This window comes from Saccostrea echinata, unplaced genomic scaffold (assembly GCF_033153115.1).
Source record: "Saccostrea echinata isolate AGI-Se365-2 ecotype Australia unplaced genomic scaffold, CSIRO_AGI_Sech_v1 ptg000001l, whole genome shotgun sequence".
In the NCBI taxonomy this organism is placed as follows: Eukaryota; Metazoa; Mollusca; class Bivalvia; order Ostreida; family Ostreidae; genus Saccostrea; species Saccostrea echinata.
The window spans coordinates 13,243,607-13,265,918 of NW_026889750.1; the positions used below are offsets into that span (position 1 = coordinate 13,243,607).

The following is a 22,312-nucleotide window of genomic DNA, read 5'->3' on the forward strand; positions in this document are numbered from 1 at the left end:
TCAAAGGGGAGATAATCAAGAAAAGACAAAAATTGGGTGGGGTGATTAAAAAATCTTCTTCTCAAGAACCACTGGGCCAGAAAAGCTGAAACTTATGTGGAAGCATCCTGGGGTAGTGTAGATTTTAAATTGTTAAAATCATAACCCCCGAAGGTAGGACGGGGCCACAATAGGGAATCCAAGTTTTACATTGAAATGTTTAGAAAAATTTTTTAAAAATCTTCTTCTCAAGAACCACTGGGCCAGAATAGCTGAAACTTATGTGGAAGAATTCTGGGGTAGTAGAGATTCTAAGTTGTTCAAATCATGACCCCAGGGGGTAGGGCGGGGCCACAATAGGGAATCCAAGTTTTACATTGAAATATGTAGAAAAAATCTTTAAAAATCTTCTTCTCAAGAACCACTGTGCTGGAAAAGCTGAAACTTATGTGGAAGCATCCTTGGGTAGTGTAGATTCTAATTTGTTCAAATCATGACCCCCAGTGGGAGGGCGGGGCCAAAATAGGAAATCCAAGTTTTACATTGAAATATGTAGTAAAAAACTTTTAAAATCTTCTCAAGAACCACTGGGCCAGAAAAGCTGAAACTTATGTGGAAGCATCCTTGGGTAGTGTAGATTCTAATTTGTTCAAATCATGACCCCCGGGGGAGGGCGGGGCCAAAATAGGAAATCCAAGTTTTACATTGAAATATGTAGTAAAAATCTTCAAAAATCTTCTCAAGAACCACTGGGCCAGAAAAGCTGAAACTTATGTGGAAGCATTCTGGGATAGTGTAGATTCTAATTGTTCAAATCATGACCACAGGGGGTAGGGTGGGGCCACAATAAGTACTACGGGGGGGGGGGGGGGATCAGGTGAAAAACAGCAAGGCCAAAGTTACTCAGGTGAGCATTGTGGCCCATGGGCCTCTTGTTTTTGAATTACCCTCGTAGTGTTATTACTTTAATGTCTAAATAACTGAACAGGTGCAGCAGAAAGTGTTTTTAATTTGATGTCTAAATAACTGAGCAGGTGTAACAGAAAGTATTTTTAATTTGATGTCTAAATAACTGAGCAGGTGCAGCAGAAGACAGAAGATGATGAGACCATAGCTAGAGCTATTAACCAAAAACTTGGAGATACCCCAGGGGTCTCATATTCCGATATTGCAAGCCATGCCCTAGAGGTTGGGCGCACAGACCTTGCTATTAGGGTATGTGAAATTTTAAAGCTCTCTTTATATGTTTTTAATGCATTTTAACCCATGCTAGGTAGAGGTATGTATATTTGTGTGTAAATCAGAGGCTAATACAGTCAAACTTTTAACAAGGCATTCATTTGCTAAGAGTTTTTTGTGAAAAAGAAGTGTTTCCTGTCATGGAAAACAACATGGAAACCTCAAGTTTACATTATGTTTGCGGGTGGCTTCCAAAAGGATGCTGGGTTATTCTGCCAAATTTCTGTGGAATGGAAACTACTACATTCCAATTCCATTAGGTTTCCCAAACTAATCCCTGGGCCCTAATGATAATGTAGTGAAAATGCATCAATTCTTTGAAAATCTTCTCTTCTGCTCCTGGGTATTTATCCAATGAACTAAGTACATAGTTATGATGAGGAAGGTTGCTGCTTCCAAAATTGTGAATTTCATGGCCCCTGGATCATGGCTTCTGGTGTTAGGCAGGGCTCTAATGAAAATATAGTGAGAATGCATTAATTCTTTGAAAATCTCCCCTGCTCCTGGGTATTAAGCCGATGAACAAAGTACAGAGTTATGATGAAGAAGGTGCCGTTTGCAAAATTAAGAAAGATGTGGCCCATGGGTCAGGGGTTCCGTAAGGGGGGGGGGTATTTATTATACACTGAAAATGAATTAATGCTTTTAAAATCTTATCCTCTGTCCCTTGGTATTAAGCAAACAAGCTAAATGCATATGGGTAGTTATGATTAGGAAGGATGCCTCTTCCAAAATTGTGAATTTCATGGCTTCTGGTACATATGTTCAGGGGTTCTGATGTTTGGGTGGGGCTCTATTGGTTATATAGCAAAAATGCATTAATAATATAAAAATCTTCTCCTCTGTCCCTGAGTATTGAGCTAACAGACTAAATGCAATACTATAAATTAGGGGTGGCAATTTGTAACAGGTTTTAACCGATTACTCGGTCGGAACGATGGCAATCGATTAGAAAATCTGTAATCGGTTAATCGGAAAAAATAAAATATTTGTTAAATTGAACACATTTTTTAAAAATTTATTTTAAAAAAAAGAAATCTCTGCGCAAAGGATGATCATTTAGGATTAAAAGGATCTAATTTAGACATACATGTAATTATGAATCTCCAGACTGAGACCGTTGCGTAATTGGTCAGTTTATGTAGTGTTAATGACTGTGAAAACACCATGTAGTTACTGACTGTCACGTAATTCTTTAATGATAATAATAATGAATCATTGAGCACTGTGAATTGGTGTGTTTGTCGTTTTCAGTTTTCAATCCAATTTATTCATTAAACAAACATTGTAAATTAAGGGCTATAAAGTTCACATGTAGTTTTGATTTTCGTAGTGAAAATGCAGAAAGAACTTTTGTGACATCTGCTCTCGAAAATTATCAAAGATTTCTTAAGCTTTTTTCATGGTTTTCTCAATTTTTTGTCTACTGAAATTTAAGTAAAAAATAATATGTACCCGTATTTTTCCGATCCAGAATCAAGACTAATGAAGAGTTTTAACTCCTATCGTTTTATTTGGGTCTATTTGTGTATATGGACAGAGCTACTTGAAAAACAATTGTCAAGAAAACGTGCATTTTGATACGATTAACCGGTTAATCGGTCGGAACATCTTGCGGTTAACCGATTAACAATTCTGTAATCGATTGCCATCCCTACTATAAATGTAAAGGTTGCGTCGCCTGGACATACCATTGCTTACAAAAACATTACTAATTACTAATTAATTAAAAAATAAAATTTATGATTTGTGGTTTATTCTATAGATAGAAAAGATGATGCTTACTTAATATTTTAAAATTCATTGATGTACCTAAATCTGTTTTAATTTTATGGCGCTAGTCCACGAACTTTTTGATACCCCCTCATAAATATGCCTTTTCTCTGCTCCTGGGTGTCTAGGAAGCAAACAGAGTGCAAAATTGTAATAAGTGAAGCAAATGAGAGTTACTCCCCTTTGCTAAATTGCGTTTTATCAAGAAATCCTTGTATGTAATTTAATTAACAGGTTATTTGATGGATTGAGAATACAAGAAAGAATGTTATATATATATATATATATACATATATATATATATATATATATATATATATATATATATATATATATATATATATATATATATAGAAATAAAATAAAAATGAATGTTTGGTTTCGTTGACATCCCTAAAATATACAGGCATTAGAGATTTCTCTTTGTTTACTTAACTGTAGCACTAGGCAAGTGACAAATACATATCTGAGTATATTGAATATTTTACACACTAGGCAAGTGTTCATTGTACATGTATTTGTATATTTTGCATACATTATCATCCCTGTAAGACTTGGGAAAACCGAGTACGATCCCAAGGAGATTACTGACAGGTCTCACACGTTATAATAAGCAAGGGCATTTTTACCAGATTTTTAGCATCATCTTTCAGCTAATTTTGTTTTATACTTCTATGGATCTTTTACAGTGTTGTATATTTTACTCAGGTGACCATTAAGGCCCTTGGGCCTCTTGTTCATAATGGGAAACCTGAGGATTCTTTAGATTTGTAAGCCATATGGAATTGGAGCATAATAGTTTCCGTGCCATTGAAATTTGAAGAAAATCAACAGGTTTCCACAGAAGGGAAACACTGGCAAACCTCAGGATTCCTATTGTATTCATGCGATTGGGAAAGAACATGGAATCAAAGCATGGTAGTTTCACTGTGACAGAAACTTGGTGGAATTGTCAGGTGTCCCATGATTGAAAACTACATGAAAACTTTTAATGGCTTGTTAAAGCATTATAACGTCATGAACTGCATCATTTTTTTGCCATATTCTGAATAATTCTACTAAAACCTTTAATCATTTAAGCTGTTTTCCAATATTTTCGTATAGAGCACAACCTCTAATCTAAGATATGCAATTATTTAATGATAGAAAAGTTTCTGAAGATTACAAAATGTCTCATTTTTTGAAAAAAGAAGTGTGCTTATATGTTTTTCTTCACTGAAAGAATTCATATAAACCTGTTTTCTTTAAAATTCAAGAACATTGCAATTTCACAAAGCCTGTTTTCCAACACCTGGACTTTCAGAGGAAACTTTTTAATAGGAAATGAAAGCACCAACTATCTACTTTATCTTGATGTTTGAAATGGAACATAGAGTGTTAGTCAATAATTTGATATATCTGGTTTGTATATTGGTATAGGGCAATTTTAAGCATAAAGTACGTGAACCTAACTCTTTTATGCTTGAATATTGTATTTATAAATGACAAGGTCAGTCATAGTCCCTCAGTATGCTAATATCATGTGGCCCCAGATTTTAATGTCTCTTCAAATTGTATAGTGAACATGGTGTCTGAATATTTAACTTGATTTTTTAGGCCACATATAAGTTATGTTAATTGAAATGGGACTGTTCAATTCATATGCACATCACATAAAAAATTCCAAGACCCAATTTCTTCACTATATGAAACGGTTACCCTGTTTTACCGTCTTCCCCCATCTATTGCCATCCACCAACATAATTCAGGTACAGGTCTGTCCATTACTCTTATTTAATATCACCGCCAATAATGAGACTTTTTGTTCTTTATTTTTCTCAACAATCAGTAGGTCTGCATTATAATAAAATCAAATGGCAAACATTTATATCAGAATAAATATAAATCCCTTCAAAACCCCCTTTTTAACATGTTCAGAACTAATTTATATTATTCAGTAAATTTCATTGGTCATCACTCTGTTTTCTGACTCCACAACCCTGTTAACCAGATTTTGTCTGAAGTAATCACATAAGTAGAAGAAATATGTTTACAAGCTAATTCTGAGAATTTGTGTCTCCCACTTAAGGACAAAAGAAGAGCATGCACAGATCTGAGGGGGGGTGTGCCCCCTCCCCCGAATTTGCAGAATTATTAAATTTAAACTTGTATACTGAAGCAAATAAAAATGCCAATTTGGATATATAGATTTGATTGCTTATTCTTTAATATGTGTATAGAAGATTCTTTTTATATAAAATATTTAACACACTGTAATAATGCTTATGAGAAGTTCGTACATGCCAGATGTCATAACTTCATTTTATACGTTGAATACTATCATTTAGTTAATTTAAAAAATAAATTTCCAAAAAATTTTTTTAAAAAATACGAGATCATCCGGGATTTGAACCTGGGACCTCTCACATGCTAAGCAAGAATCGTACCCCTAGACCAACGAGGCACTTGCTTATAAAGCAAATTAAATAAAACATTAGGTCACATATACATGTTTATATACACATTTAATATTGTCAAAATTTTACACAACACATGGTGTCTAATTTAGCCTTTATTAAAGAGTTCTAATAGATGTAATTAGAATATAGAGTCTGCCGACAACCTGTATTACATGTATATGTAATAATTACTCACCACATGCTCCTGGGCTAAAAGAAGTGTCATGTGACTTTTAATACAATAAAATAAAAATGGGGCGGGACACTTTGAGAGGGGTTAGAGAGGCCATAGGGAGTTATGGTGTAAAATTTCATTGCAAAAGCTCAAAAGCTTCTTGACATATTGCCCAGAAACGAAAGTGTTACACACAGACAGAATGTATGAATTTACGACCTTTATCTTTGATATTTTGACCTCAAAATCAATAGGGTTCTCCTTTAGGCTACAGGGAGTTGTTAAATGTTAAATTTCATTGCAAAAGCTCAAAGGCTTCTAGAGATATCGTGTGGAAACAAAAGTGTTACGAGTTCTAGTCAATTCGGCACCTGGTAATCTCGGCACCTGGTTTATTAGGCACCAAGTAAAGTGAATTAGGCACCAAGTAAAGTGAATTCGGCACGTGGTATATTCGGTACCTAGTCAATTCAGCACCTGGTGCACTTGGCATCTAGTTAATTCGGCACCAGGTTTTCAATTATTAAGAACATAATAAATACTAATAATTTTTGAAGATGTTTTAGATAATTATCTTTATCAAACAGTTGTCTTTCATTTTCACGGTGTAGTACATAAATGGTTGCTACTGGAACAAAAATGCGTTCAATGTTTCTATTCCAAAAAGGAATGACTGCTAGCTGATATAAATATATTAGAGACACTTGGAACAAATTGTTAAACTGTCAAAAAGTGACCCCAATTTGCTTAAGTCTCTGATTAATCCTTGTGCACGTAAATATACGTAAATATAATAAAAATATTTTTTAAAGAGTATTTTGAAAGAGATTTCTAGACGAAACCAAGATCTTCTCATGTTACGGTTGCTATCAGAGTTTGGTATGTATGGACCTGTTATAAACTTAAAAAAAATGCACCGGCCGCTATTTGAAAAATAATTTTTTTTTCCATAAGGAAATAGAAATTCAACAAAATTGTGCTGCCTAAATTATATTCATTACATCTCAAACAGCATGTGAAACACAACATTTAGTATACTATACGAAGGAAACGAAAATTATTTTTCTTTATTGAAATGAAAGAACTTTTACCATCTGTACATCAAATCCTTTTCAAAGCATAATGAGTCTTTGGGGATTTTTGTAGCCTACATGTATACTTAGACTTAAATAATATTTAGAAAAACTGAAGTATATATAACCTTTCACATTTTTTTTTCTCGAAGTGCAGTAGTGCATAAGCTGTAGCTAAAGAAAATACAACCAACAGGCAATATTCAAAACATCGGATCTTGAATGAGATTTCTACGACCCCCCCCCCCCCCCCTTACAATGACTTTATGACTTCAAAACATCGGATGTTGAATGGAGATTTGTCCGACACCCCCCCCCCCCCACCCCCCCAATTTTTGGATTTTCATAGTTATACAGGTAAGAGGAGACACGCCCCCTGCCTTGTCTCTGCCACGAAAGAAAGGTTTTTCAGACAGAGAATTCTTAAACTTTTTGCTTGTCAATTTCCTTAAGTTGAATTGTATATCTCATTTTTTTTTTTAATTTTTGAGTGCGCTTGGATCCCACCACCCCTCCCCCTTTTGGGAAAAAAACTGTAGATCTGAACACTAAAACAGCTGTCTAATATTCTGTCTAGTAAGTAACATATAAAGTACAGGTAAACTTCGGTATCTCGACATCGGATATGTCGACAACCTGGGATATGTAGACGTCCGTCCGCGGTCCCGGTGTAAAGACGAATAATGACCCCCGTAGAATAATGACCGGGGGGTCATCGAAAAATGACTCCCTAGCCGTAGAAAAATTTAATTTTTGGTAGAAAAAGAACCCTAGGGGTCAGTTTTTTATATGTGCAACCTATAAAAAACTGACCCCCGTTGAAAAATGACCCCCATCGCAACAGATTGATACAAAGTTCAAAAGAGATGATTGATGCCGAGGTCTGGATTCTCTAACGTTTTTTCTAATTACATGTAATACTAGACGAACAGGCAATTAAAATTTGTTTAAAAACATTGCATATGTCTCTTTCTATTAGACCTATTGTGTAAGCCCAAAATTAAAATTGCACAATAGATACGTCACAGTGGCTAATGGTAAAAGGAAAGTCAGTACGATATATTGTTATCGCCAGACCTATTATTTTGTCTGAACATTTTCTCGGACATGACTTTGATAAACTTAATCAGGACTCTAATTGGCGACTAATTTAGTCGCCATGGCGCCTAAAATGTTTGATTTGCGCCTAACATTTTTAGCTCACCTGAGCCAAAGGCTCAAGTGAGCTTTTCTGATCAAAATTTGTCCGTTGTCTGTCGTCGTTGGCGTTGTCGTCGTTGTTGTTGGCATAAACTTTTCACAATTTCAACTTCTTCTCCAGAACTACTTGGCCAATTTCAACCAAACTTGAGGGCACAGAGTATCCTTGGGTGAAGGGGATTCAAGTTTGTTCAAATGAAGGGCCAAGCCCTCTTTCAAGGGGAGATAATAAAGAATTAGTGAAAAATTAATAGCATCTTTTTAAAATCTTCTCAAGAACCACAAAGCCAGGGAAATTGAAACTCATGTGGAAGCATCTTTCCATAAGTCGCCAAATTGGCGACCATTTTAAATTGACTTGGCGATTGTCGAATTCCGGAACTTTTAACATTTTTTTTATTTTTCTGAAGAAGCGAAAAGAATTTTAAAAAAGAGGAAATTAGTTTTAGCTATAAACATGTGTTTTCTTGGTCACCTTTTTGTTCTTTAGTATGCAAACGTCCTCTATTGATTACTATTAACTTTTTTAAAAAATTGCCTGGCAACTAAAATTTGCATTGGCGACTAAATTTTTTTGATTATGCGCCAGCTGGCACCCAAATTTTAGCGGTCACTTAGAGGCCTGTAAAATAATGAAACGTTTCAGAAATGACGATCATCAACAGTTACTCTAGTAGTGCATTAAACATTTTGATTTTTAAATCTGACCGCCGTTGTCATGGGGAAAAATTGTCAACTTATTTTTTCACGGTTGGCTTGTAAAATCTTTGTGAAACTTCAAAAATGCGTTTACATTTACATGTAAGATTTTTAAAACTGTTTCCATTGCTGTGGAAACAATTGGACAAAATTTTTCTCACAACGAACAAGTGAATTAACGCGCAGAGGTACAAAACTTTCCTTGCAGGATCATTTATGGATCATTGTGTATTTCTATTGTATGAGGCGCAGCATTGGTATTTATTGCCATATAGTATTATTATACTTTCATGTTAAATACTAAAATCTGATTGGTTTAGACGCATTTAACAATCCGTAATGTTACCCTCAGCTTTAGCAACACACTTGACAACGGGTAACATTATGAAAAATGTCACATGCGTTCAAATCATGCGCATACAGTTCACCATAGAATTCTCAAAACGTCGGTTGTGCGTTTGAAAGAAGCCGAATAAACGACGTCAATAAAAGCTTGCGTCCGATGGTAGCTTACTTGAAAACACAAACGACAGACGAAACATTCTTGCGAGTGCAAACTTTAGATGATAAAGGACTTTTTGAGTAGTAAACAAACAATAAAGAGGTTGGTAAATCTTTTCCGAAGCTTCTTATTGAGAAAAATAGAAGTGGTGAGTTTGAAAGCTTTCTAAGCGTGAACTTAACGAGATTTACGAATTTTTTTTATGGCATCCGAAATCAATAAGACATTCAGTATAATAAGATAAAAAGTGCACGTCTTTGAGGGTAACAGTTGAAATTGACACCCCAAGGAAAACCATTGTCAACCGACGCTGACGCGTCGGTTGACAATGGTTTTCCTTGGGGTGTCAATTTCAACTGTTACCCTCAAAAATGTGCATTATTTATATAATATCACCTATTCGAATAGGTGATATCACCTGTTTGAAAAGGTGATATTACTCATTCAAATGGAATAGGTGATATCATCTATTCGAATAGGTTATATCACTTATTCAAATAGGTGATATTAATTTTTGAATTGGTGATATCAGCTATTGGAAATGAATAGGTGATATCACCTATTGGAATAAGTGATATCATCTTTTTGAGTTGAATAGGTGATATCACCTTTTCGAATAGGTGATATCACCTATTCGAATTGGTGATAACACCTCTTTTTTTGAATTGGTCATATCACGAATTTGAATTAGTTTTATGACCTATTTGCGTTTTTATAACATAAAATTGAATGCAAAAACAAGACGATCTAGCTTCAATGCAAAGTAAAGGATGAACTTTCAAAATGCCTTCAAAGAGCAGTCTTATTTCCTTAGCAGTGATTCAAAATTGATGAAATTGATTTCATTGCTCTTGCACAAACTTTTACAAAAAGATAATAAAGTTTCTATGGACTTACTGCACTTAATTTGAGACATACCCTCTATGGTATTGTCATATTGTAATTTTTGAATTTACCGGGTGGTAGTAAATACAAAAATCACAAAGTTGTCATATTGTAATTTTGTATTTACTACCACCCGGTAAATTCAAAAATTACAATATGACAGTATGTCGGCATTGCATTGATCAAAAAAATGTAGATTCTCTTTAAGATCATTTATTTGGCACAAAGAGGAGAGGGGACACTGTTTTTAAGTTACAATGTATGTAAAAAAAACCATAAAATAACTTGTTTGCATATGAAAAACTAGATTACTTTTGACCATTAGCAAATTCGGACTGCCCTTTTTCCCTGCGTTATAGTCCAAGGCATTTAAAACGCCATTTGTTTGCAATTCCTGTGAAGTTATATAAATTTCACTTGCAGTCATTTTTGCTATATTTATTGATACTCTCTCTGTTATAATTATCTAAGTGAAAAGAGACTGAACTTTTTACTTCCTGTATAGAGTAAATGAATGCACTTTAGTCTTGGGAGCAGTTGTTATTTCATACTTAATTTGAATAGGTGGTATCACCTATTCGAGAAGGGGATATCACAAATTCAAAAGCTAAAAAGGTGATATCACACATTCGAATAGGTGATATCACTTAATGGCGGTAAATACCAAAACGGTCCCTCATACTCTTGCTTGCAATAGCATACATTCTAGTCTTGATCCTTTTTATCATTTGTTTCATATTTCGATATTTTACTGTTTATAGACGTTTATGGCCATTAACAAACGGGTTGACTTTAGATTGATTGATTGATTGTATGTTTTTTACATCCAATTCGAGAATTTTTCGCTCATATAGAGACGTCACCATATATCGGTGAAGGGCCTCAAATTTAGACCTTTACTCGGCACTCAGGGCCATTGAGCAGTGAGGGATCGTTACATGTATCGTGCTAACGCCTGCCGTGACACGGGGCCTCAGTTTTTAAGGTCTCACCCGAAGGACATGCAACTTTCACTTCAAAGTGCCGAGCTACCTATTTTTTATCGACTCAGATCAGTCGCGGCCGAGATTCGAACTCACGGCCAGCGCTTTACCGACTGAGCTACCGTGACGGCGGTTAGTTTAGAAGTCTCTAAAAAAGTAATTCTTATTTCAAAAATTGTAAGGCACTTTTGCTTTTTGTCCGAAAATTTCATGTATGTACACTATTTAAATCATTGGCTTAAAAAGGCATTCGGACGCAACTTAATTAACCGGTAGATAGACATTGTAAACATCTCTCTTTCTCTTTCTCTCTCTGAAGAGTCTGGATAGTATAACTCTCTCTCTCTCTCTTTAGACTCTGGATAGTATAAGCGAAAATTAAATAAAGTTTGTTTGTTTTTTAAACAATGCTACATAAGTCAATCAGAATGAAAGCATTTCCACATAAGGTACATTGTCAATTCACCATAAAAGACATTTGAAAGATTAAATGAGAACAACAGATCATCGCTATATCTTCAATTTACCTCAGGTGAGCATTTTGATCCATGGCCCTCTTGATTCATTAGTTCTTAATTTTTTTAATCCAAAAAATATATCTCTGATCAAATCTTCCAGGGGTCATTATTCTACGGGGGTCATTTTTCTTCACGTAGGATATGCAGATTTTAAGGGTGATGCCACTTTTTCTATGGGCGAAAGGGTCATTTTTCTACGTCGAATAATGACCGGGGGTCATTTTTCTACGTCGAATAATGACCGGGAGTCATTTTTCGACGTCGGAAAATGACCCCCGGTCATAATTCTACGGGGGTCATTATTCGTCTTTACACCGGCATTTTTTACTATATAAATGATTTGCAAAAACTCTGATATGTCGACCTCGGTAATGTCGACAACTTGCCATAATAATCTGTTGTCTGTTTATATATGTCTCAATTTTCACCATTTGATCACTTACCTAATATTGCAGTAATTATGGCATGCTGAAGGCTTGCAATTTTCTGAATTTCTGTATCGTCAAGGATATATCTTGTATTTCATGGAAAGCAGGTTTCAAACTTAAAGAAATCAGACGATATATACTGTGGTTTCATCATTATTCATGGAACACCAATTTTCGTGGATTTCGTTGTTGAGTCTATCCACGAAATCAAATGTTCATCGAAGTTTGGTGTTACCATTTTGATTTATGATAAACCTTTAAAAAAGTCTATTACGACTTTCGTTAATATATGTGAATCCCCCCTTTTCCCAAACAGGTTAAATTGGCTTAATAAATGTACGTATTTTATCATTTTTAATAATATTTAAAAAAAAAAAAAAAGAAGAAGAAATACTGTTAGATAATTATCTGGCAACTTTTAGTACCGGTAAAAATATGTTTAAAATTAATATTCTGCACGGAGAAAAACAAACAAAAAGTAGAACTGTCAACGCGGTGATATACTAATTAGTGGAATAACACAAACAATGATAGAATAGGTCAGATAAGGCCATTCCAAGTTTTGGTTTTTGAACCCATTATCAGAAAAAAAACAAACAAAATCAGAAAAACCGAAATTGATTTCTCTGGTCGAAATCTTTGAATTCTATCATTTCCTGTAATGATCTGTCTACAATTGTTCATATTTGGTATATTTTAAGCATTTAGTACCTTGATTTTGTGAAAGTATAGATCTAGAAAGGAGAAAAATATAATTTTTTGAAATTAAATCATTTGATTGACGTTACTTTTTATTACTATGAAGTCCGTTTTCTTTTTTTGGTCTGTGTGTTTTTGCGAATAGGTAGGTAGGTTTTTGAAAGATGGATGGACGCTAAACATAGAAAAAACTTGGAATGGTCTAATCAGGTGTTAATGTGTAAATTCATTATTTTCAAACAATCTAACAGTCCAACAATGATTATCACCTACACAATGAAAACACAAATAATCGTTAAATAAAAATTCCGGTAGAAATAATTAATTACTCTCTGTTCATAAGTGGCTTAAATCATACAACTTATAAACACAATTAAATGCTAATTTGACCTTGAAACAATTTTTTTGTTAAGCATGAGAAAACGGGTATGTATGTTCGGAAGTCCTGCCATTTCGAAACCCTTCAAGGCTTGTTTGTCGTCCATTGAGTCGTATCCAGCAAGCGTGGATATGTTTGTTCGGAGATCTACAAATAAGGGGGTCTGGATGTCACTGTCGAGTCCAGAAACAATACACTGTGCATGTGAAGAAATAGTCTCTAACACCATTTTGTAAATTTAAGTACTTCATAATTTTTGTTACTTTTTTAATACCCTGTTTCCACACTTAATTATCATCCGTGTGTGCGCCTAAAAGATAAAATTCAAATTGTCTTAATATTTTAAGATACTTGCACACCTTTTAACCGAAACTTTGATTAAAATAAAGTCTATTTTAATTAATTGTTTTAATAATCTGTTTCAATATCCAACATTTAATTTGCCAATCAGGATGGAGACGGTATTTGGAATTCCATAGTACTCTTTATTGTTGTACCATGTATACTGCGTTGTATACGCTTGAAGGTTCCAACTTTTAAAAATACAGATGAGTAAAGTATAAAGAATAAATTAAAGAGTTTTCACCTGTAATTGTTGTGAAATATTAACGTACTCTTAACATTGTAAATGCCGTGAAGATTCCCGCTGAAGAATATGGAGAGTAAAAAAAATAAAAAGGTGACAATTTATTTTATATGATCATCATCCACGAATTTACGTATCCTCGAAACAGTGATTTTTATTAAATCCATGAAAATTGATGCCCACGAATATTAATGAAACCACAGTATTCGATTAATTTTTGTTAATTTAACCAAGTTCTACTCTAGATGCAGCAGCCGACAATGATTTTGGATCGTACATTTAATTATTGCAAGAAAAGTATTAATTTACTTTAACTAGAGCGCTAAAATAGGTAAAGTACATTAATAAACAAAAATTGTCAATCACGACCGAATTTCCTTGTGTGAACAAGCACCGCTCATCACACCATTAAATCAAAGATTTTTCTTGATAAAAACAGTGAGCGCAGTCTTGCTCAGGAAAGATCTTTTTACTGTCAGTTCTAAAGACTTATGTAAAATATCTCTCTTCCTTCCAAGTATGAATCCTGAGCAAGCATGCGCTCATATTTAATTTAATGAAAAATTACCGAGAATTGCACTGAATTTTGAAAATTTCCCAAAACATTGCTACTTCTGAGACCGTATACCATTATATAACGACACAAAAAAATGAAAAAAGCCCAGAAATAGTCAGACTGGATTCTCTTTTATTCAGTGATGTACAAAAGTAGCATATATGATTCAGTTCAAATTTTGAGAAAACGGGGCAGAAAAGCGACATTACTTCACTTTGTTTTTTACGGGGCCAAATTTGATATCAAATGAACTTTATTGTTCTTTATTTTTATGAAATTAAGCTCTCAAACAGGGTTTCTTTTTTTTTCACTCAGGTGACCTATTACATGTACTACAGCTGTATCTGTTTCCATTCGTCGCCGTGTGTTGTGCTACATGCATCATCTGTTAACATTTGAACATTTTCAGCTTCTTCTCTGGAACCACCCAACCAATTTCAACGAATTTTGGCACACAACATATTTGAGTGAAGGGAAACAAAATTTGTGAATTTCATAGTCTCACCCTCCTGGGGCCTTAGGGGTAGGGCTTAAGCCATCAAAATTATTGCTTCAAACTAAAACCTGTTATTAGTCCCCTACCGGTGAAACCGGAGGGGACTATAGGTTTCCTCTGAGTCTCTCTGTCTGTCTGTCCCTCTGTCTGTCTGTCAGTCTGTCCCACTTGGTTTTCCGCACTTTTTTCCTAAACGCTTGCAAATATCAAGCTGATTTTTGGTATGTGAGTGTATCTTGATGAGTTACAGATCAAGTTTGCATTTCGTTCCGCTTCATTGATTTTTGAGGGAATTATGGCCTTTTCAATTTTTAGGGGTTTTCCGCAATTTTCCTCTAAACGCTTTAGATATTGAGCTGATTTTTGGTATGTGACTTTACCTTGATTAGTTATAGACCAAGTTTGCATTTCGTTTTGCTTCATTGATTTTTGACTGAATTATGGCATTTTCAATTCTTAACGGGAACTAGATTACACTTGCCGGTAGGGGACTAGTATTGCTAATGCAATACTCTCAGACTGCTTGTTTCTTATATATTTTATGTATGTCAGGAATGAGAAGTTAGAGGGATTGCACAACAGTAATAAACATTGTGTTATATGCAATAGCTTTTCAAGAAGCTTGCCTGACTAAAGCAATCAATATTCATAGAAAGTTTTACATGGCAATTTTTTTTTTTTGCATGCGGACCCGTATCCTATTTTAAAAATAGATAACCACAAATATAAGAAAACCAATATTTTGCAAACATTGTTTAATAAACATAATTGGTATCAGACTCCTTCACCGTCGTAGGGCAAGACATGTTTTGTTGCGAAACGTTCAAGTCTATTCATGGATGTGTACCAAATCGGAATAGTCAACTTTGGGGTAAACATGAAAATAATAATTAATTAGTAAAACTTATCAAGTTCACTGCTTTAGTGCTATTTGCCAGTATAAGATATGTTATATGTACAATGTGATAAATATACATTTTAAAGCTCAAAAATCAGGCTACAAGAACATAATTTTTTAATTCATTGAAGCTATCACACCCATTCAATAGAACATGCATTCCAAAGAAAAGGCGCCAAGATCTACTCGTGACATTTGGCGCAAAATAATGTATTGTGTCCCGCCTTTCACAGTAGACAAATGAACTGATGCAGTAGTATAGAAGTGCAGAAAAGGATTACACAGACATTCTGTATTTGGAAAAAAAATGAATGCATAAAGAATAAAGAAAGTAAACAAGTCAATAATTTTTATGAGTAACAGATTATTTCTTCTGCTAACAGTTATTGTTAAAGCTCAAGTAACAAATTTCAATGTGCTGCTTGCACAAAATTTGGCTGGCTAGCTTTCATCCTATAATTCCGTACTATAAAATGAAAACTTTTAACTTGTCTGATGCACGTTACATCATGGTGTTGTTTAGAGAATTTCTTAGTTAACTTAAATTTTTTTAATTTAGTGTCTGTATTGCCTCAAAGGTGGTTGAGCATATGAACTATATTCTTACTCGTAAATTTGATTTGGCGGAGAGGAAGCAGCATTTCCGGTTGAACACCGTAGCATAAGCTGGCTATTGCTCTACAAGCAATGAGCCTGGCTAAAAATCATCTTAAGCCATGATATGTCAGAGAAATATGGAAGCTTCCTTAGTTAGTGTAAATTCAAGTGGTGAACAAATCATGCCTCCCATTCCCCAGGGAGGGGGGTATTTGCAATCACTTGTATATTTAATCTTTTCAATACTAAACTGATTTCTGCTTTTTCCTAACCAATATGTGCTCATGTGAGTGAAGTGGCCCTTGGGCCTCTTGTTTAGTGTCATGGTTCAAATCCACCTGGTGCCACACTTCTATGGTTTTAAAGTCTTGCCTTTCCAAAGACTATTTTAATTTTTATGCCCCACTATGAATATGGCCAGGGCATATAGTGTTTGTCATGTTCATCTTCCATCCTTCCATCTGAAATATGCCAGTGACTTTTATTTTGCAAATATTGAATAAAGTCAGGAGGAAAATAATATAAAATATTGACATAGCAATATAGTTAATGTGTGTATTTTGACATTGATTCCAAATTAGGTCACTTATTAATCAGTTTCACAGTGATATTCTTTCAGAACATGCTGAACTAATTGTTGTCTGGAATTACTTGGATATACCTTACATAACAATATTCAAAATATGCCCCCCCCCCCTCCAAAAAAACCCAAAAAAAACAAAACTAGATGCTGTCATGAGACAGTAATACCCACACTAACGTGTTTGCCTCTAAATGCACACTCCTTCATATTGGGATTACCAAGGAAAAAGTCAAAATAATTCTATAATTTACACAGTACATGTATTCGTCAGTTCGAGCATAAAATGCTAAGATGACCATGTGACCTATGAGCCTCTTATAGGTATTTCCTTTACTTAATTCAGAACTACGTCTGAAATAACATAATATAATTAATGATGTAAATTAGGTTTTGATAAAAGGGTGGATATGAATTTTTGGCCCATAATTGGAACTTTTTAAATTTATTTTCTCAACAACAAATAATATTATTTTAGTACAAAGCGTTTTTGATGAATTTATCAAAATGTGCAAACTTTTTTTAATATTTGATTAGGCAAAAACCTCCTTGAAAAGCCTTACCCAATCAATTTTGTCACCCCCCCCCCCCCCAACACACACACAAAAATTGCCACTTGGCACACCTTGGCCGATTTGTACCTCATGTTTGATGAAGGTGACGGAATCAGCCGAGGTTTGCTGAATGACAAATTGCCTGTTTTTGGAAATAGGCCTACTCAGATGGCAAAGTTATGTTAAAACATCGTTTGTTATGATAATTTAAAATTTGTTCTTGTACTGTACATGTATGTGAACACTTTTTTGAAAATTTCTACATCACATTGGGCTTGCGTCACCCTACTAGTACTAGTTTTACCATTATCATTTTTGCACATGGTGCAGTATGGTGTACACGTGATTACATGTATATCAGTAGAAATTAATTCATTTTGTGTTTTAATTGGATTATATTTCATGAAGTTGACAGGACCTATGACAGTCGGTAAGTACAAGTTTAAGTATAGATTGGGGTAAAATAACCGAAATGCAAATGGTTAGGTTAAAGTTTAAAAAGGATCAAAGATCATCGGATGCCACAAAAGGGGAATTTCACATTCTGAAGAGTTATCTCCCGTTGTCAACATTACATTCAGTTACAGGCACAGATCCAGGAATTTTTGCCGGGGGGGGGGAAAAAAAACAAACAAACAAACAAAATGAAAACAATGATGGTTGGGTCCATCTTTTTAAAGGGGGGAGGCCGTCCAAAGTCATTTTTATTTGCTTCTGTAAATGATTATATAGTCCTATTTAAGTAACTCTGCAAATTCCAGGGGGGGGGGGGGGTCCAATCTCCCTAGCCACTCCCTGTCCCTGAAATGACAAATGATCATGTGACTCCAAAATAGTAGAAAACTTTTCAATTGACTATACATAATTTTGTTTCTTGTGTTATTATGTTATGTACATCTAATGGTTTAAGGTTATGAACCTCTGGAGGTCATCCCCACTCTCTTAATTAAATAAAAGTGCATCAGTGATAAGATTCCTTGACATTTCATTCATGAATTTGGGTCAACCCATGTACCCTCCTAGAATTAGGAATGAAAATCATTCAAAGAGGTGGACCATTAGACTATTTGTATATATTCACATTTTTTTTTTTATGTCAAAACAAAGTATTAGTTACATGAACAAACAGGGGTCTGGGAAGGGGCGAGGGGAAGGAGTTATCTCTTTACGTCTTAATTGTTGAAAACTCCTAAAATGAATGTTAAACTCAAATCCGACTTGTACGTCTTCATTATTTTTAAGTGGTGACAGGTGTCTCCATATGAGTGAAAAATTCCCAAGAGGGACATTTAACAACAAACAAACATTAATGACTTAAAAAACACAATATACATGTACAATTGTTTATTAGTCAACGGAAATACTTCTGGTCATATCTAATTAGTTCTCCCTTCGAATCAGAAATGAATGATATAAATATTTTAAGAATGATTAAGGGTTGAAAAGGTTGTGTATCTTAAAATTGACTAAGCTCTGTGGTTGAATTAGCTCTACCAGTTTAGCTTATTTTGCTACTAAAAGCACCTTGATTAACTATTTTTGATCATAATGTTTTCTGAAATGTGCAGTTTTTTCAACATGGATACAAGTCATACCTTTTCAGCTTCTGAAAACAATGCATGAAAAAAAACTGCTTTTCAAATACTGTAACTCTTTCCAAGTACTTGTGATCATAAGTTTTTAGCTCACTTGAGTTTTTCTGGTTTTCTGATCACATTTTGTCTGTCATCCATCTGTCCGTCTGTAAACTTTTCACATTTTTGTCTTCTTCACTAGAACCACTGGGCCAATTTCAACCAACCTTGCCACAAAGCATCTTCAGGTAAAGGGGATTCAAGTTTGTTCAAATGAAGGGTCACACCCTCTTTCAAAGGGGGATAATCAAGAATTAGTGAAAATTTGGTGGTATGATTTAAAGGAGGACATCGGAGTATAAATAGCAGCCAATGAAATAAATGGTGGGTTATTTGATTTTTCTGGTCACATTCAGATTGCAGAGAGTTATTTACAAATATTAAAATACTGATTCCCCTTTATCATCAGATGTTTGCCATGCTTGTTCTTCTCATTAATGTGCATCCTTGGTCACAAATTAAATTTACTGTAAAATTTTTTCTTAGCTGTATTTTTCATTGAAATATTTGAAGCAGGGCTTCTGTTTCTATTTGAAATTCAAAACTGACAGCAGTGGGCGTGATTTAGTTTGTTATTGTTTACACCGGATGTTGTCTACATCACATGCTGGCATGGCGGGCAGAACAGAATGCTGCAGTGTTTGACTTACTTTCATCTCTAGATAAATCCAACTTCCAAAAGATAAAATCCATGATTCAGATTTTTGACATCTGTATTGAAATTGGAATAGTTATAAAATCCTCACAATATATGTACAAAATAAATATCAAGTCAAAACACCTAGCCTATACAAACAGAAACAAACAAACAAAGAGAAGAAAATATCAATTTGATCATGTTGATTGACTGTCAACTATGAAATAAAAATTATTCCCACAAGTGACCCATGTATTGTACATCTTTTGGATTTGGTAGCCATGTTCTCACAGTATTCACTACACATGTCGGCATAATGTCACGTCTGTGCCATTCCTGTCCTGGCTGATAATGTTCCAAAGCTCCCATTTTTTTTCTCAGCATATCGGGGATCACTCCAGACTCCACGATGTAAGAGCATTGTCCAAAACCTTTTATATTTCTCCTTTCGTAATTTTGAATTCCTGGGATGGGGCGGTCTGAATGGTTCCACTTCCCACCATAATTGCCTGTTGTTGTTGTTGTCTGTGATGCAGGGTTTGCAGAGGCAGAATGGACATTCCTCTCTGTTAATGTCTTGAAGGATGACAAATTTTTCTTCATCAATATTGCCACTGCATTCAGCTTCTATAACTCCAGTATCCAATTCTATATTTGTCTGCACACCTTTGTCTACACATTCTGATCTTACACAAGTGTTCCCGCCAAATTTCTCTTCCTGTGATGTGTCAATGGGGCGAAAATCCCAGTCACTATGCAAAAAGAAATGTTTTATGGCCTCCATTTGCATTTCACTCACATCCAAAATTAATCTCTGTCTTTCCCCCATTTTGCTTACAAAATACAATAACAAATTAATGGAAAATGGCCTCTAAATGATTACAGTGTAGGTACTAATATATGCAGTGTAGGTACTAATTGATGCAGCTGTGTGAAGTCCAACCTCCCCACATGATTAAATGGGTGATAAGAGAATGGTTTATTAGTTACTGCAATTTTGTGAATAGGGCCAAACAAAGGAGAATTTTATTTATATTAATATATATTTTCAATTCTGTTGATTTCTGGAAATAACAACTTAGAAATAAAAAAAAATTGATAAATTAAAAAAAAGGGAATTTTCAAAACTAATAATGTTATAGTGAGGTTACACATCTATTTCTCTTTTGTTATCAATTACTCTCCCCCTTGGCCTCACATAGAATATAAGGATGGTTTTGGGTTACTGATAACCAATATATATGAATACAATTTCTCTCAGAAATATCAAAATCTTGTATTTGAAATCATGGCAAAAAATGAAGAGTCCTCAAAGAAACGTCCACCAAATTTTAGGCTTGAAATTCCTGGTGATGGGGAATTTAAAACTAAAATTCAAGGAAAACTGCAAGAGGTGAAAACATTTCTCACTTCTAAGCGCAATTCACCTGTAAACAATGCTGTAATAATCGAGGAACTTTTGGACTTTTGGTTAAAAAACACTCAGAGGACCAAAGTGTGGAGCTGGATCAAACACAATTTCCATCAACATATCTTCAAGTCAGGAAGAGGGATGTAAATCAGAAAATGTTTGTTTGTGCAGAGTCATCACTTCTAAATATATGTGAACTTTGTGAAGCTCATACCAAGAACTGTAATGGAAAATTGAAATTCTTTAAGAAAACAATGAAAGGACATGTTATCTCTTTGCGCCTCCAATGCTCCAAGGATAAAATACACAGTTATTCCTGGTCATCATCACCATATCTGCCCAATGATGAATATCTGGTCAACCACAGAATATGTCATGGTCTCATGTGTAGTGGAATGCTACCATCTCATTACACAAGATTTTCCAATGGAAGTGGTTTAGGATGCATCAACTGGGCCAGGAGAAAACATTTTTTTGAAGAATATAAAAATTCTGTTGAGGCCGAATATCAAGATTCCGTCCAAGATGCTCTACACGAAGAAATCGGGAGTTATGAAGACTTGGATGGCATCAATATTTTAACAGATGCTAGACATGGATGGCGAAAAAATGCAAAAGATACATCTGTAGTGGCCATAGGTGAGAAATGTCATAAAGTTTTGGATTGTGTCCATGTCACAAAACAACAAGACCCCGTTTCTCAACGACATGAAAGAATTGGCACAGAAGCTATTTATGAAAATTTCACCTCGCAAGATGTCACCATCAAGATTCATTCTCATGACAGAAATCTTAGTATCAACAAATTTATTAAAGATTCAGAAGAAACAACAAATCAGAATGATTTATGGCACTCAGTGAAAGCACTGAAAAAATCACTTAAAAATATCTCCAGTGGCAGTAAGAAGTCTGAGGGTTTTACCTGGAGTGAGCAGCTAGTGGACAAGACCGAACCGATTGCCTCTCATATTCATTGGGCTGTTAGGCATTGTGAAGGAAATCCAAAAAAGCTACAAGAATTTATAGAGAATATAATTCCTCACTATGAAAACTCGCATGAAAAGTGTCATCCAGAGTCGAGATGCAGAAAAGATGAAAATTATGAGCCTTCCCAAGTTGTGTTAACAAGTAAAATTGCCAAAAAACTTTTAGAAAATGCACTGAAAGGATCAGTTATTTATAAATATCCTGAGGATTATGTTTTGGGTAAAGATACTTTTTATGTAGAGAGTTTTAATAATGTCATGAACATATTCCAGGACAAGAGAATAGTTTTTGGAGAAAACCAATATAAACTGAGATCAAACTTAGCTGTGTGCCACTGGAATGAAAACGTTGACAGGGAGCACACCTCAGTGTATCAATCAAGGAACCCAAATGCGCCACGAAGCCA

General features: G+C 34.7%; 1 protein-coding gene across 1 annotated transcript in view; it reads left to right on the top strand.

The window, feature by feature from the left end:
- The window catches only part of LOC133185339 (vacuolar protein sorting-associated protein 16 homolog), a 765,182-nt gene that overhangs the window by 469,820 nt on the left and 273,050 nt on the right, over window positions 1–22,312 (top strand). Inside the window, exon 14 of the mRNA XM_061320487.1 lies at window positions 1,060–1,194. Within this exon, the coding sequence (XP_061176471.1) occupies window positions 1,060–1,194 (135 nt within the window). The remainder of the gene's footprint in view (window positions 1–1,059; window positions 1,195–22,312) is intronic.